The sequence below is a fragment of the Mus caroli genome, unplaced genomic scaffold (assembly GCF_978045245.1).
Source record: "Mus caroli unplaced genomic scaffold, Mus_caroli_1 scaffold_5, whole genome shotgun sequence".
Classification (NCBI taxonomy): Eukaryota; Metazoa; Chordata; class Mammalia; order Rodentia; family Muridae; genus Mus; species Mus caroli.
In genome coordinates this window covers 64,446,327-64,461,742 of record NW_028227260.1, presented here as the reverse complement: position 1 = coordinate 64,461,742, position 15,416 = coordinate 64,446,327, and the positions used below count along the sequence as shown (strand labels likewise).

The 15,416-nt window shown below is 35.3% G+C and overlaps 1 protein-coding gene across 1 annotated transcript in view; it reads right to left on the bottom strand.

Annotated features, from left to right (window-relative positions):
* The window catches only part of Abcb7 (ATP binding cassette subfamily B member 7), a 135,811-nt gene that overhangs the window by 17,621 nt on the left and 102,774 nt on the right, over positions 1-15,416 (bottom strand). Inside the window, exons 5-12 of the mRNA XM_021152859.2 lie at positions 6,658-6,790; positions 5,519-5,787; positions 4,514-4,602; positions 4,337-4,424; positions 3,165-3,339; positions 2,144-2,301; positions 1,418-1,581; positions 1,137-1,266 (exon numbers count right to left, since the gene is read on the bottom strand). Of these exons, the coding sequence (XP_021008518.2) occupies positions 1,137-1,266; positions 1,418-1,581; positions 2,144-2,301; positions 3,165-3,339; positions 4,337-4,424; positions 4,514-4,602; positions 5,519-5,787; positions 6,658-6,790 (1,206 nt within the window). The remainder of the gene's footprint in view (positions 1-1,136; positions 1,267-1,417; positions 1,582-2,143; positions 2,302-3,164; positions 3,340-4,336; positions 4,425-4,513; positions 4,603-5,518; positions 5,788-6,657; positions 6,791-15,416) is intronic.

The following is a 15,416-nucleotide window of genomic DNA, read 5'->3' as shown; positions in this document are numbered from 1 at the left end:
ATTTCAACAATTTCCCTAGTGTTATACTCACTAAAATCTGGAATTGTCAGGAAAACACAGGACAGAAAGGAGTGCCATATGCTGGAGTACTTGGGGACCTTTGGGGTGTGTGCCTCAAACTGAAGGCAACTACCTTATCCAAGTGCTGGAATTTCATGTGTGATTGCCACATCCTTCCTGATGACTTTCTTACAGGTTTTCTCCTCTCCTTTCCCCATATGATCTGTGCTCCCAGAGATCTGATACTGGTGTTATGAATCAGACACGTACTCTACCATTTAGGCAGAGTCTCTGATTCCTTTATAGATTTTCAAGATAAAACCATACACCCGGGCTGCTGAGATGGCTCAGCGGGTAAGAACACCAACTGCTCTTCTGAAGGTCCTGAGTTCAAATCCCAGCAACCACATGATGGCTCAAAACCATCCGTAATGAGATCTGATGCCCTCTTTTGGAGTGTCTGAAGACAGCTACAGTGTACTTACATATAATAAATAAATAAATAAATAAATAAATCTTTTAAAAAATCCCAAAAACCAAACAAACCACACATCCTATAAGGCTATCTATTTCCTGTCTTCTCAGGCTTTACTTTAAATTTCCTTTCCTGGCCCAAGAGCATTTACTAGACATTTTAAAATTATTACAATGAGTCATGTACTGTATGTCTCATAGCGAAGAGCAAATAAGGCTTAAAACTTAAGTTTGGTAGAGTAACTACTTTGTAATTATAAACTTAATATGTTAAAAGCTATTTAAAGTTACTTTTAATTTTCTGAACATATATATTGTGAGTATTGTGCTTGGCGTGTGTATATGTGTATTCTCTAGACTATAATAATAATAAATAGTATCTATTTATCATGAGGAAACTGAGATGAGCCCCACAGAAGTGATTGGTCTTAGACCTCGGATTAGACTCCATGTCTGCTTGATTAAGGTAGGTGGACACTGTGAGGACTGCTTGATTTACATATGCCAGCTAGGACTATATGGTGATCCACTGTTTCAAAAAAAGCAGAATTTCACTTGAAAGGTCTAACACTATGTCACTAGCATATGTTGACTCCTTAGATTCAAATGATTATACTAATATATACGTCACCCCTCTAAGACTTATATTCTGTTTTAAATACCTGAGGTACTACTCCCACTGCCCGCCGAAGACTTTCCAGGCTCACATCTTGTATATTTTGACCAGCAAGGTAAATGCTACCCTTTTGAGGCTCATAGAAGCGAAACAGCAGCCTCACTATCGTGCTTTTTCTGAAATTGGAGAGGAAAAAAGGTTAATCAGCATCTGTTGTCATTAGGGAAGCTCCATTTAACTACAGTTAATTATTTCCCTATGATAAAAATTCACATCCAGAATTACACATCAATAATGTAGAATTTTATAAATAACTAAATTACCCACCCTGACCCACTACCTCCTACAATGGCCACTTTCTTTCCTGCAGGGACTTCAAAAGATACTCCATTAAGGACTTTCTGTCCTTCGATGTATTCAAAATGCACATTATCAAAGGCCACTGTGGCTGTCTGTGGTGTTATTTGAAGGAGAGGTGCCATCACTTTGTCCTAGCAGGTAAGAAAAAACAAAAAACAACTTAATATACTACTTAGAGTAAGCTCTGCATACAATGTTTTTAATTAACAGTCAGAAAAGGAAAATTGTGGGAAAGGAGGTTTATGTAAATGGAATAAGGCTACTTCCATATTCTTTTTTCATTCTTCACTGCATAAAAATATGTGGATAAGAAATTCCTATATATTTCAATTGCTAGGAACATTTTAGGAACATGGTGAGGAGTTGGGGAAGAAATGATGGTAAAGAACTTGTTTGTCTAACATAGTGATACAAAAATATTCTTCTAGAACAGTAGTTCTCAACCTTCCTAATGCTGTAACCCTTTAATACAGTTCCTCATGTTGTGGTGACCCCCAACCATAACATTATTTTGTTAGTACTTAATAACTGTAATTTTGCTACTATTGTGTATCTGACATGTAGGACATCTGGTCTGCGATCTCCTAAATGGGTCACGGCCACAGGTTGAGAACAGCTGTTCCTGAACAACCCAATGTTCACGACACAGCATTCATGTTCTTTTGAAAAGGCATCTGAATATGCATTACTTACTTTAATCCGCGTGTCTACCTTGAGCAGAGTAAACAAGGTGTTCATATCTATGAGTGCTTGTCTTGTCTCTCTATATACAGTTCCCAGGAAGTTAAGGGGTAATGACAGTTGAAAAAGCAGTCCATTCACCATCACTAGATCTCCAACAGTAAGGGCACCTTAGTTTACAATCAGAAGAAGAAAGACATGATATAAATGTTCCCAGTTTAGGACAGAGTTTTAGAGCCAATTTCTATGACAAATAGTTCTAAGTATACATAATCAGAAACATTTAAACTGACACAAATTGTACAGTTTATGAATGCATGAAGTAAGTAAGGTAGGAACTTGGTGTACATTGTATGGAAAGGGAAAAGCATACCTATATGCTATATTTAATATACAAAAAGAATGATTTAAGTAATGATAGAAGTAGAAGGTTAAAAATATTTCTGTTTTTCCTCTAAGGCATAAGTAAACACTTCTTGTACAGTATACAAAAGAAAATTTGTAAAAGAACATATATTAAAATTTGGAGTGAATGACTCTCATGACCCAAAATAATGATATTAATGTCACACCAGATATTACTTGTAAATGAAAAAACTACAAGAAAGATACTGGTGATTATAAAACAAGTCCTTTGAACTAAACAGTAAATTAATGCCATTATTTTCCAGGTCTATAAGAAAAATTAAAAACATTAGATACTAAAAAGGTTGCTATCTCAAATTAATAAAAACATTTTTTAAAGGTATCATAAAATTACATGGTTAATTTTTAAAAAAATGTTTCTCCTAAAGCATCAGGTTACAGAGCCATCAAATGCATAACTAGAATTCTTACTTTCAATGAGTAAGTCAGTGTTAACCAAAAGGAAATAAAAGAATTATCAATAAAATACATTCTGATAGGAAAAGAAAAACACTCTAAAATGGCTAAATATTGGGTTGAACACACTTTACAATGAACACAAAACATTTATTCTTTCCATTAACCCATTTATAATATTCTCTAAATGTGATACCCATAGGCCCATTACCTGCCACAATTCCCTGACTGGCAAGCACCATTATAGCTGTTAATCCGACACTGAAAATAGCATTTTGGCCAAAATTCAGCATTGCCAGAGTAGAGGTACTTTTCAATGAAGCAGTCTCATATGTCTTCAGGAATCCATCATATCTTTGTGCTTCATATTTTTCATTATTAAAATACTACAAATATATAAAAATAGTAACTATGGATGAATCCAAATAAATACTCTTTTATGTAATTGGTATAAATTTTGTTACATTTGATATATAGATAACTTTTACAGATCCTATATAAAATTGAACTTTGAAGAAAAAAAATGGGTCAGCAGGAGTGGGAAGGGGATGAGAAGAGAAGTGTGGGGGGGAAGGTAAATAAAATCAAAATACATTATATACATGTATGAAATTGTTAAAAATAAAAACAGAAATATATATATGTCTGGCTATCTGTATGTATATATATGTATATATATATACATATGTATATATGTTTTCAATATTAGATTACAGTATTTCTGAAAGTTTTCAAATAAAGGATTATATTCAAAATTCAATAACCATTTAGTACCTAATCAATTGGAACCTAAAACTTATTATTTAAACATGCTTTCTATTTGTGACATTTCCTTCACAAATCCTCATCCCGATGCCTGGAATTCCCAGTTGCCACTGCCCTCACCAGATCATGCCTTTTTGATGCGTCGTCATCTGAATACTTACTTTGCTTTTCTAGCATACTATGACATCACGGGAAGTCAAGAATGACATTGTGGTCTACTTTTACTACGTTCTCCCATTATAGCACTTAGCATAGTGCTTTCTGCATGAGAGGAATTCAGCAATTATTCAGCTAATGAATGTAAAAATGAATGAAATAATTGAGGGAAAACACTATACTAGGCACTCTGAAGGATAAAAGAACTTGTACATCAGCTTAATTAGCTAATATTCATTTGTAATCAGGATGCTAATCATATTTATGATCATTTATAAACTAATTCAGAAGGTAAAATTCTGATATTTCCAAATAAAAACTGAAGAGGAAAGACAGCACATTCCTAAACAAAAGAAAAATGTATTTCATCGTACCGAGAGATCCTATTCTAATCTGATATCCTTATGGCGACCACTAAATCTTGGTGTGAAAGTCAGACAGCCGGATACTTAAACAGCTTACCTTCACAGTTTCATAATTCAGCAGTGAGTCAATAGCAGCATTACCTGCATCGTTATCTGCTTTGTTCATTTCTATTCTAAATCTAGTTCTGTAAGACAAAGATTTACACAGCATGAAACATATGCTATAGTGTAACTAATTTCTGCATTCTTGACTAGCCTCTGGGGACTAGCATACCTCCACCGTGTAACTGCAACTGTGAATGCTGTATATGCACCAAGTGTTCCTAGGGTTACCAATGCGAACTGGGCACCACATTTGTAATACTGAAAAAGAAGTCAAGAGAAATAACAAGAAGGGGTTAAATGATCTTTGACTTTCATCATTTACCAATAAATAAGAAAAGTGAGAGATTTATCATGTATGTAAAAAACTCTAGCAACATTTTCTATCATGTAAAATAAAAATGCAAAAATAGTTATTTTAGTAAAATATGATTATGAATCATGGTTAATTATACTTTGAACCAAAATTATAACTGGTTATAGCAGTTTCATTTAAGTCTCAAACTTAGCAAAATGGAAAGCCTGTAGAGAATATTATTGCTTTCATTGAAAGTGTTATTTAAAATACTATGCACTTCTTCAGATAACACAAAGCATTCCTTTTCTTATAATTATTGTTTTAAAAACAATAAAACGAAACAATTTTTTTAAAAAAGTTGATGTTCTCACTTTAAAGCACCACAGCAGCAAATTTCAGTCAAAGGATATTTATAAAAACTATGATGCTTACAAGTTACCTTAATCAATAATCAAATACCTAGACATTCACTCAAGTTAACAAGAAAAGAAAGTCAAATGGTACTGCTACAATTATACCATCAAATTCTAACACTGAAACAGTTTAAGCCTAAAGAGAAGGAATTAAGTAAAAGATTACATTGTTTTAACATGTTAGGATCCATAAATTGAAATGTAAATTCTGAGCACATCAATCCAATATGTGACATACAAGATTCTTGGGAGGAAAAAAACCATTAGAAGCACTAATCAATGGTCTAGGTGTCTAAAAGAATAACAGAGAATAAAGACAGTCCTTTGATGCTTGTGGCAAAATAATGAAACAAACTACAAAATCTTTCTGGCATCATGGTATGCAGAAGCATAACAGTTTCAAATATTCACTTGCTATTAATAAGACTGTAAGATGAAAGCTTACTATGAAAACTGTATTACTTACCAAAACACTACTGACAAGCATCATCTCAAACACAATAGGGAGAAGATTAAATACTAACGCACTGAGGACAAAACTAATGCCCCTTGTTCCTCTGTCAATAGCCTTAGATAAAGCTCCTGTCTGTCTGCTCAGATGGAAACCCAGATCCAAGTTGTGGAGATGGAGAAATACATTTTTGGCTATTCTTCGTATTGAATTTTGTGCTACTTTGCCAAATACTGCATTTCGAACTTCATTGAAAAAGGCAGCTCCGGCTCTTGATACGCCATCTAACATAACAAAAGAAAAAGGGGGGGGGGGTACAGAAATGTTAGAATCATAGTAGTGTAAGTGACAAGGCTGCAGGAAATCTTTGTACAATGAACAGTTCATCCAATAAATAAATATAACACAGAATATTTACACTAAAAGAAGCCTAGAGCTCATCTACTCTAATGAACACTAACCTTTTCATCATCATGAATCCCTTTCCATGTTATTTGACCCTAGATTTCAGATGCTGAAAGATTTTTTTCCAATTAAAATACTTTTAATGTAGAAATAGCCCAGATGGCCTCATTGTGGGTAAGTGCACAATATCTAATTCAATTCTCTCAAATAACAAATGTGAAAGGCTTAGATGCTGAAGAGTCAAGTGCTTTTAGCAAGCCCCTGCTTCTGCTATGAAGTATTATAAAATGTCCTTTCAAATGTATGGGGCCCCATTACATTTGACAGAACATTCTATTATTTTCAAATTGTATTTGTTTGTCATGGTCACTGAGTATATTTTAACAAAGCACGAATGTTCATAGATCATTAATTAGCTATTTTCATTCAATATTAACAGTGAGAAAAGAACTGGCTTTCTTAAGAGAGGTATCTTATAAAAAGTCTACTGAAGATGGTGGCAATGCATTTAATGTCTTGCTTTATATTATCCTTTTCTCAAACATGGAAAATGCTGCCATATCACAGAAGTTTTGCAAAGCATATCATACAATGAATTTTTGAAAACAGATCAAAAAAAATCTCACATAAAATAATAAAAATCCAAAATGCTAAGTTGTATTTGTAGTTAAAAGGTCATCTGCTCAAATATGATGAAACCTTCTTGAAGAAAGTCAACACCTGTAGACAGATTAAAGAATCACACATACAGCCAATCAGAACTGCCGTTGCCATGGTTGCAACTGTATTTGGTGCATCACTCAGGTTCAGCATGTTTCCCGACATCTGGTTGAGGCTGTCTACAGCATATTTAAACATGAAAGGAACCACAATATTCATGGCCTAAAAATATAAAAAACATCAATTACCCATCATACATAAAACATTTATTATAAAAGTACAAATATTTTCCTTAAATTATTATTTTTGGTAATGTTTACTGGAATACATTTGCTGGAATTGAAATGATTTTTCTAATTTATAAAGATAAAAATCTTTGGCACTGGAAGCTCTGCTATTTCAGTATTCCTATGACACACTGCCATGCTAATATTAATTTACAACCTATATTTTATATTATAGTTATTTATGTATATATTTTTCTTTTTAATTATATCCTTGAGGATTTAGATCATACTACTCCTTTTTTGTCCTACCCCTATAGAGTATGATGTTTTGCATATAGGAGGGGATAAATATTTCAACATGATTTATTTTTAACCAGACAATTTGAAGTTGAAATTACATACCAAAGAGGATCATAAAAGCTAAAACATGATAACTGTCTGTGATTGATTCACTATTGGGGAAAAATAGCACTGCCAGATCTGTTTAGCTCACAATAGTCTTTGTTCTTCTATCATATAAAACAAGCATCAAATGGTTTGATTTGCCCTCTGTTTCTTTTAGAATATACTAAAAAGAGTTCTAATCCAGAAAGCAACATTTAGGTCCAGCAAATTTATCAGACTATCAAAGTACCTTTGAAAAGATTAAATTACAGACTTAAAAAATACAAACAATGAATATGGCCTATTAAACACACTGGAAATATACCACCTGCTTTATTGCTATGCTACTCTCTTGTTAAACATTATAAATTAACTATTTCGAGCCGGGTGTGGTGGTACACGCCTTTAATTCCAGCACTTGGGAGGCAGAGGCAGGCGGATTTTTGAGTTCGAGGCCAGCCTGGTCTACAAAGTGAGTTCCAGGACAGCCAGGGCTATACAGAGAAACCCTGTCTCGAAAAACCAGAAAAAAAAAAGAATTAACTATTTCCTAATAGAACCTATGTAAATCTTACTGATCAAGATTTCAATTAACTATGTACTACTGTTCTATGGTACCAGGCTTGAATTTTTAAGGTTTCTAACTATCCACTCTTCCTCACGATTTTTTCACTTTCCAAAGCTCAATCAATCTGAATCTTTTATCATTCATAACACTTTCTTAGAGCTTGCAGAACATTTTATAGTTTATACTTCAATATTATCACTCTCATGATATACTTATGAACTTTTATTATGCATGTGTGTGGTATATACAATATCTGAGGAAAGGCAGATGTTATGAGGTTTAATGACATGAGAGGTGAGATCAAAATTGAAGCTTGGTACTTGAGGTCAGAAAAACTTCCAGGGGCTGGTGAGATGGCTCAGTGGGTAAGAGCACCCGACTGCTCTTCCGAAGGTCCAGAGTTCAAATCCCAGCAACCACATAGTGGATCGCAACCATCCGTAATGAGATCTGGCGCCCTCTTCTGGAGTGTCTGAAGACAGCTACAGTGTACTTACATATAATAAATAAATAAATCTTTTTTTTTTTTTTTTTTGGTTTTTCGAGACAGGGTTTCTCTGTGTAGCCCAGCTGTCCTGGAACTCACTCTGTAGACCAGGCTGGCCTCGAACTCAGAAATCCGCCTGCCTCTGCCTCCCAAGTGCTGGGATTAAAGGCGTGAGCCACCACGCCCGGCCAATAAATCTTTAAAAAAAAAAAAAAAAAAGGCGTGCACCACCACCATCCAGCCCATTGAAACATTTTATTTCAAATAATCATATCCTCACAGGAAGAGAGTTGACTAAAATCTATCTACCCTACGAACAGCAACTACTATGATACCTAATATCCCTCCAGTTCTGTATCAAAACCAGGAATTTAACATTGGTGCATTACTATTGAAGGAAAATATAGAACTCATTTTGCTTTTTAACATATGTAACCCGAATTCACCAATATGTGAGTATGATGTATGTGTTTCTCTGCATCTCACACCTAGATTCAAATAAACACTACCACACTCAACGTAAAGAGTTACTCAAGCACCACAGAGTTCTTTGTGTTTCTTTGCATGTACTCTCCTCTGATCCTGTTCTCAAACTCAATTCAATAAAGAGAAATGTGGAAAAGAACACAAGTGAAAAATAAAATGAATTTTAAAAAACTCAGTAACTCAGGTAAAAAAAAAACTCGGGGCGTTAAGTTGTACAAGTAGAAAGGATTAAGTAGAAGATAGAATATCAGGACTTGAAGGTAAAATAAAAAAAAATTGATCACAAATACAAAGACTATTTAAAAAGTTAACAGATGAAAGGGATAGGCATGAAATTTGAGACCATACAAACATCAAATCTTTGAATTATAAGCATCGAAGAGAGAACAGAGCCAGGTCAATGACATAAACCAGATTCTCAGAACAATTATAGAAGAAAACCTCCCCCAAACTAAGGAGAAACATATGCATACAGATATAAGAAGCAAACAGAACACAAAACAGAAAAGATCAGAACAGAAACTTCCTATGGCATACCACAGTTGAAACATTACTAAATATTATATAGAACAAAGAAAGAGTACATCATACATCAATAACTACAAAACTAAACACATACACACCAAAATCCAAAGACCAGTCCATAAACAGGTTAATGAAATGAACAGTTCTCAAAAGATACTTCTGACAGAATTTTAATATCTAGACTATTATAAGCTATAAAATTAAATACCAACATATACACACAAGTACAATTGATAAATGTGTTAATGAAATGACCAGACAGAACAGTTTAACATCCTTACTTATCTGGGAAATGCAAATTAAAACTATGTTGAGATTCCATCTTATTCCATTCAGAATGGGTTATCAACAAGAAAATAAATGATGGCTTGGTGGGTAAAATCACACAGCACAGCAGCAATAACAGGGTGACTGCCTCAAGCAAGGAGGAAAGAAGAGAACTGATAACTAGAAAACAAAAAGAATCCTACCACAAATAAACTTATACACACATATTTACTGCTGCTCTATTCACAATAGCAAGGAAATGGAATTAGCCTAGATGTTTATCACAGATGAATGGATAATGAAATGTTATATAATAGAATTTTACTCAGCAGCAAAGAAAAATTACATTATGAAAATTGTAGTTAAGTGGAACGATCCAGAAATTAATTTAGTAAGTGACTTAACCCAGGCTCAGAAAGGCAAATAGCACATGTTCACAAACAGTACAATTCACAGCTGAATTGTAGCTTTTAATATTTATGCATGTGAGTATAGAGATAGGTCATAAAACAAGAAAAAAGGGATGATTAGAGGGAAAAAAAGAGATACTGAGGAAGAGAGAAATGGCCAGCTTTGAAAATATACATATAAATAACATATAGATTGCACAGATTATATTCAGAAATACATATGCATGTAATAAAAATTAGTGAAAAAAGAGACCATGAATTTTGAAGGAGTGAGGAGGGGTATATGGGGACATTTGGAGAAAGGAAAGCAAAAGGAAAAATGTTGTAATTACATTATAACTTCAAAGTAATAATGATAAAAGAAAATAAAAACCCCAAAAATATTGCATGAATTTCTCAAAGAATAATACAACTTGCCTTTGTTTTGTTTTGAAAGAGCGAGCCTATCCCCTGAATATTCCTGGTTCCATGTCATCTCTCCTTCCTACATCTCTTTTGTTTCTGCTAAGAGGCTATTTACCATGTTGCTAATAGAGCTGGGCTTAGCACTCTGCTCTTCAACCTCCAAAACACTGAGATAAATAAATAATCTTTTCTTTCTGAAATACCAGCTTTGGGTATTTTGTTATACCAATATAAAATGGACTAAAAAATATGGTACACTAAAAATGGGAAAAATTATAATGAAAGGGCAAATCAATGTTTTCCAGCTGTTAGGGTTCTAGAATAAGGTAACACAAGGGAGATTTTTGAAGGCAATGACACTTTTTTGCATCCTGATTGACAGTGTATACATGTGTGAGTGCCCGTGTGTGAGTGCCCACGTGTGTGTGTGTGTGTGTGTGTGTGTGTATGCACGTGCGTGTGTGTTCAAAACCAGAGATGTGTAATAACAACTGTTCTGTCACAAGTCATAGCAGACCTGGCTTTCTATGTATAGAACATTCATGAAAATTAGAATATATCATGTACTTTCATGTCTCTATTTCCTTCCTCAAAGAAATAAACTGATTATTTTTACTAGATTTAATAAATATGTGAAAAGACCCATTTAATCTGTAACTACAATGTGCAATAACTTAATATTAGAAAAATAAAAGGACTTAGCCTTATAAAATTGTTTCCTCTCTTAGACAAAAAAATTTTTAAAGTTTTTTTTTAGATGCTTATTTATTGTTATATATAAGTACACTGAAGCTGTCTTCAGACACCAGAAGAGGGCGTCAGATCTCATTACCGGTGGTTGTGAGGCACCATGTGGCTACTGGGATTTGAACTCAGGACCTATGGAAGAGCAGTCAGTGCTCTTATCCACCGAGCCATCTCACCAGCCCTAGACAAAAATTTAAATCTGCTATTAGTCTTGAATTTCCAGAGACTGCTATATCTGTAGGAAACTGAACTCATATAGGCAGGGTAGATCATATCTGTAATCTTTTTTGTTTGTTTGTTTGTTTGTTTTTTTTTTTTTTTTTTTCGAGACAGGGTTTCTCTGTGTAGCCCTGGCTATCCTGGCACTCACTTTGTAGACCAGGCTGGCCTCGAACTCAGAAATCCGCCTGCCTCTGCCTCCCAAGTGCTGGGATTAAAGGCGTGCGCCACCACGCCCGGCTCCTATCTGTAATCTTAGTACTTGGGAAATTGGTCAGTGGGATCACAGGTTGTAAAACAGCCTGGGCTACATAGTGATACCGCATCACAAACAAACAAAATAAAATGAATTTACTTAATTTCTACAGCAAAAGTATACAATTGGGGATACTAGTTACTTAACAGATTTAAGGAAAAGATAAAGTTAAAGTAATATGGTATGGGTTAAAATGGAAAAGAACATATCTCTCAGCTACTAAAATGGCAAGCAAGTACTCAACTAAACGCATTTTAAAAATAAGAGCTGCCTTGGTCATTGTGTCTCTTCACAGTAGTAGAATAGTGACTAAGACAGAAGTTGGTACCGGGGAACAAGGTATTGCTGTGATAGCTCTGGCCATGCTGTTTGTTGGAAGAATATAGAAGACTTTGGGACTTTGGATGAGAAAAGCAGTTGTACACTTTAAGTGGAGCTTAAAGGGCCATCTTAGTAGGACCATAGAAGACAGTGCTAAGGGAGATTTGAATTGTGGGGACCCAGACCAAGGGACTTCAGAGGGGAAGAATACTGTTAAGTGGCCTAGAGATCATTCTTGTGATATTTTGGTGAAGAATTTGGTTGTTTTTTGCCCTAAAAAAATCTGCCTGAAGCTAAATTGAAGGCTTTTGGATTAGTGGTATGGGCAGAGGAGATTTCAAGACAACCCAGTGCTGATAGAGTGCCTTTGTTATTGGTAGTTACCCTTATGCAGATATATAATGAAAAAGAGCAAGCTGAGTAGGACAAATGCAAAATGTACAGATTGAAGAAAGACAGAGCACCAGGAAATATAATGTTGGAGCCAAGTCCAGTGCTCAAGGAAATAAAATGTTTAAATGGAATAAAGGGAGAGGTGGCCTTAGGGCAAGACCTCACATAGGTAAGCTTCCAGCTTATAAAAATGAATTAAAAAGGAAAGTGCTATCAATTAAGGAAACCAACAAAAACAGAAAGCTGATGCAAATATAATTGAATTAGCGGGTCAAATTCCAGCTACAGCAAGCAGCAGAACTTGGCAGCTTTGGTCACATAGTTCTAGCTTTAGAGTCAAGAATACAAGAAAAGGGTTGTAAAATCTCCCTCAGTGGCTAAGGAAAGCGAATGAAGGCTCGTGTCAGAGTTGTCCCTTCATGGAAGCCCAGAGAGGCCACTTTGTAAAGCGGTGATGCCTAGATTGCTTTGGAAATCCCAAGATGCTTGAGATGTCAGTGTTGTGGGATGTCTACCGAGCAAAACTGCAGATTAGATTGGAACCAGACCAAGAGAAAGAAGTGTGTTGTAAATAACAACACGGAAAGATGTTGGAGAGCTGAAGAGTGTTTGATATCACACATGGAGATGCAGAATTTGGGAGTTTGTCCTGCTTTGGTCCAGTATTTCCTCACTATGCTTCATTCCCTCCCTTTTAGGATGATAATGCATATTTTGTGCCATTTTACTTTGGAAGTATATGATTTTCTTTTTGCTTTTGATTTTATAGGGGGTTACTGTTAAGACAGTGCATAAGCCTCAGAAGAGACTTTGAACTTTTGACTTTTTTATTTTTGTTTTTAGTTTAATTTTATTTTTAATTTATTTTTTACATTCCATATTCCATTCTCCCCCATCCACCCTTCATCTGCTCCACATCTCACACCTCCTCCCCACCCCTACCCTGTCTCCACATCGACGCCCCACTCCCACCCCACCTGACCTCTAAACTCCCTGGAACCTCCAGTCTCTTGAGGGTTAGGTGCATCATCTCTGAATGAACACAGACCCAGCAGTCCTCTACTGTATGTGTGTTGGGGGCTTCATATCAGCTGGTGTATGCTGTCTGTTTGGTGGTCCAGTGTGACTTTTAAACAGTGCTAAGAGTGTGAAAAACTAGGAGGAGTTTTGAAGTTGGACTAAATATACTTTGCATTATGATATGACTACAAGCCTATGGGGAATGTAGTAGTTGGAGTAAGAATGGCACCCACAGGCTCATTATTTGAATGTTTAATCACCAGGATTAGGAGGTGTGGCCTTGTTGGAGGAAGTATGTCACATGGGAGTGGGCTTTAAAGGTCTCAAAATCCTATACCAAATTCAGAATCTTTCTCTCTGCCTACAGATCATTATGTATTTCCTGCATTGTGACATGATCCTTATCATTATGGTAAAGGGTCAAACCTCTGAAACTATAAGCAAGCCCCTAATTATGTTTTTTTTTTTTTTTTAATAAGAGCTGGCTTGGTGTCTCTTCACAGCAGTAGACTAGTGAGTAAGACAGCCCATCTCTCTAACAAAAGCCATGTGGGAATTTGCTTGTTATTGTGGCACTGTTTGAAAACAGGACCCTTTTAAGGATTAGAATCTTGAGAAGCACTTGTACAGGTCTTATGGAACTCTGGAGGCAGCTACTGTGGAGCTGTAATAGGTTTCCTAAGACTGAGCTGCTATAAAGCAAGGCAACTGCTAGTGACTGTTCTATACACATCCATTTGTCTTCCCTTGTATCTACTAGAGTTGATGTAGCATGATGCCACTGCCAGAAGCTAACTAGATGGACTTCCAAGCCTTCAGAACCATGGTCTCAAATAAAATGTTATTCTTTCTCCCATCTCTCTATATAGTCATAGCTGACCTGGAACTCACAATGTAGAGCAGGCTGGCCTCAAACTCACAGAGATCCACCTGTCTCTGCCTCTCTAGTGCCGGGATAAAGACAAGTGCCCAACATTGGGTATCAAACTGCCTCGTCGCTGATACTCTACTGTAGCAACAGAAACTGGACAAAGGCACCATAAAAAACAGCCAAATATATGTTGTATGTATATGATACCAAAGTTACTAGCTAATAAAGTCAGTTTGCTTAGTCCCTCAAAGCCAGTTAATTATGACTTTCCTTTTTCTAATCATAACTATGTCATGTGAGGAACCTGATTCTTTCAGACTCTTCAATATCTGAAGTCTTAGATAATTAATTTTGTTCACTGTGGCCTCTGTTAACTAAGGGCAATGAAAGTACTGCTGCCAAGAAAAATGAATATCTGAAAAAGTGAAAGAGAATTTTGTTCCTTTGTTAACTGCCTCTCTAGTCACAAAAGGAGGGGGGGGGAAGAAAAATAAAGACCCACAACACTACAGGGATATTTGATGAGCAGGACAAAACAATGAAAAGAAAAAGAGAGAGAAAGTCATCACTTTGTAATGACTATCAGGTGCTTGTAGGACCTTTACACAACTGAAGTCTTTATTCATATTAAAGGGAAAAAACCAAGGCAAATATAAAACAAAAACAAAACGATCTGCGAAGCGCAGACATAAAATCTTTTATGTTTTATAAAGTAAGTAATTAACTACTAAAATTAGGTTTGAGAAATAAAGCAAATATCTTGAAAGAATTCTGTCTCTTAGATGAAGAGCTACAGGCAATTACTGGCTGCTTACGAGAAGAAAATCAGTCTTCACTGGGAATGAGCCCTGCTAGGTTATGTAATCTCAAGTGATTAGCTTCAAACACATGTCCATATGAGCAACATTAAACAGAAGCAGCAAGTTTCACTTATATATACAGACATACCCATGTGAGTGTGCATGCATAGGTAACAATAATAATTAGAGAAGATATGAAGTTGAAAGGGACTACGGAGCACTCAGGAAGAGTTGTAGAGGGGAAACTGTTGAATGGAAATGATGTAAATACAGTACTCATATATAAAATTTTCAATAAAATAAATGTGAAAAATAAAGATTTCCATCATACAAATACAATTATTCTAGCTTAATGTCTTAGTAAGGGTTACTATACTATTGTTATGATAAAACACAATGTGACCTAAAGCAATTTGAGGAGGAAAGGCTTTCATTAAAACTTTCATATCACAGTTCATCACT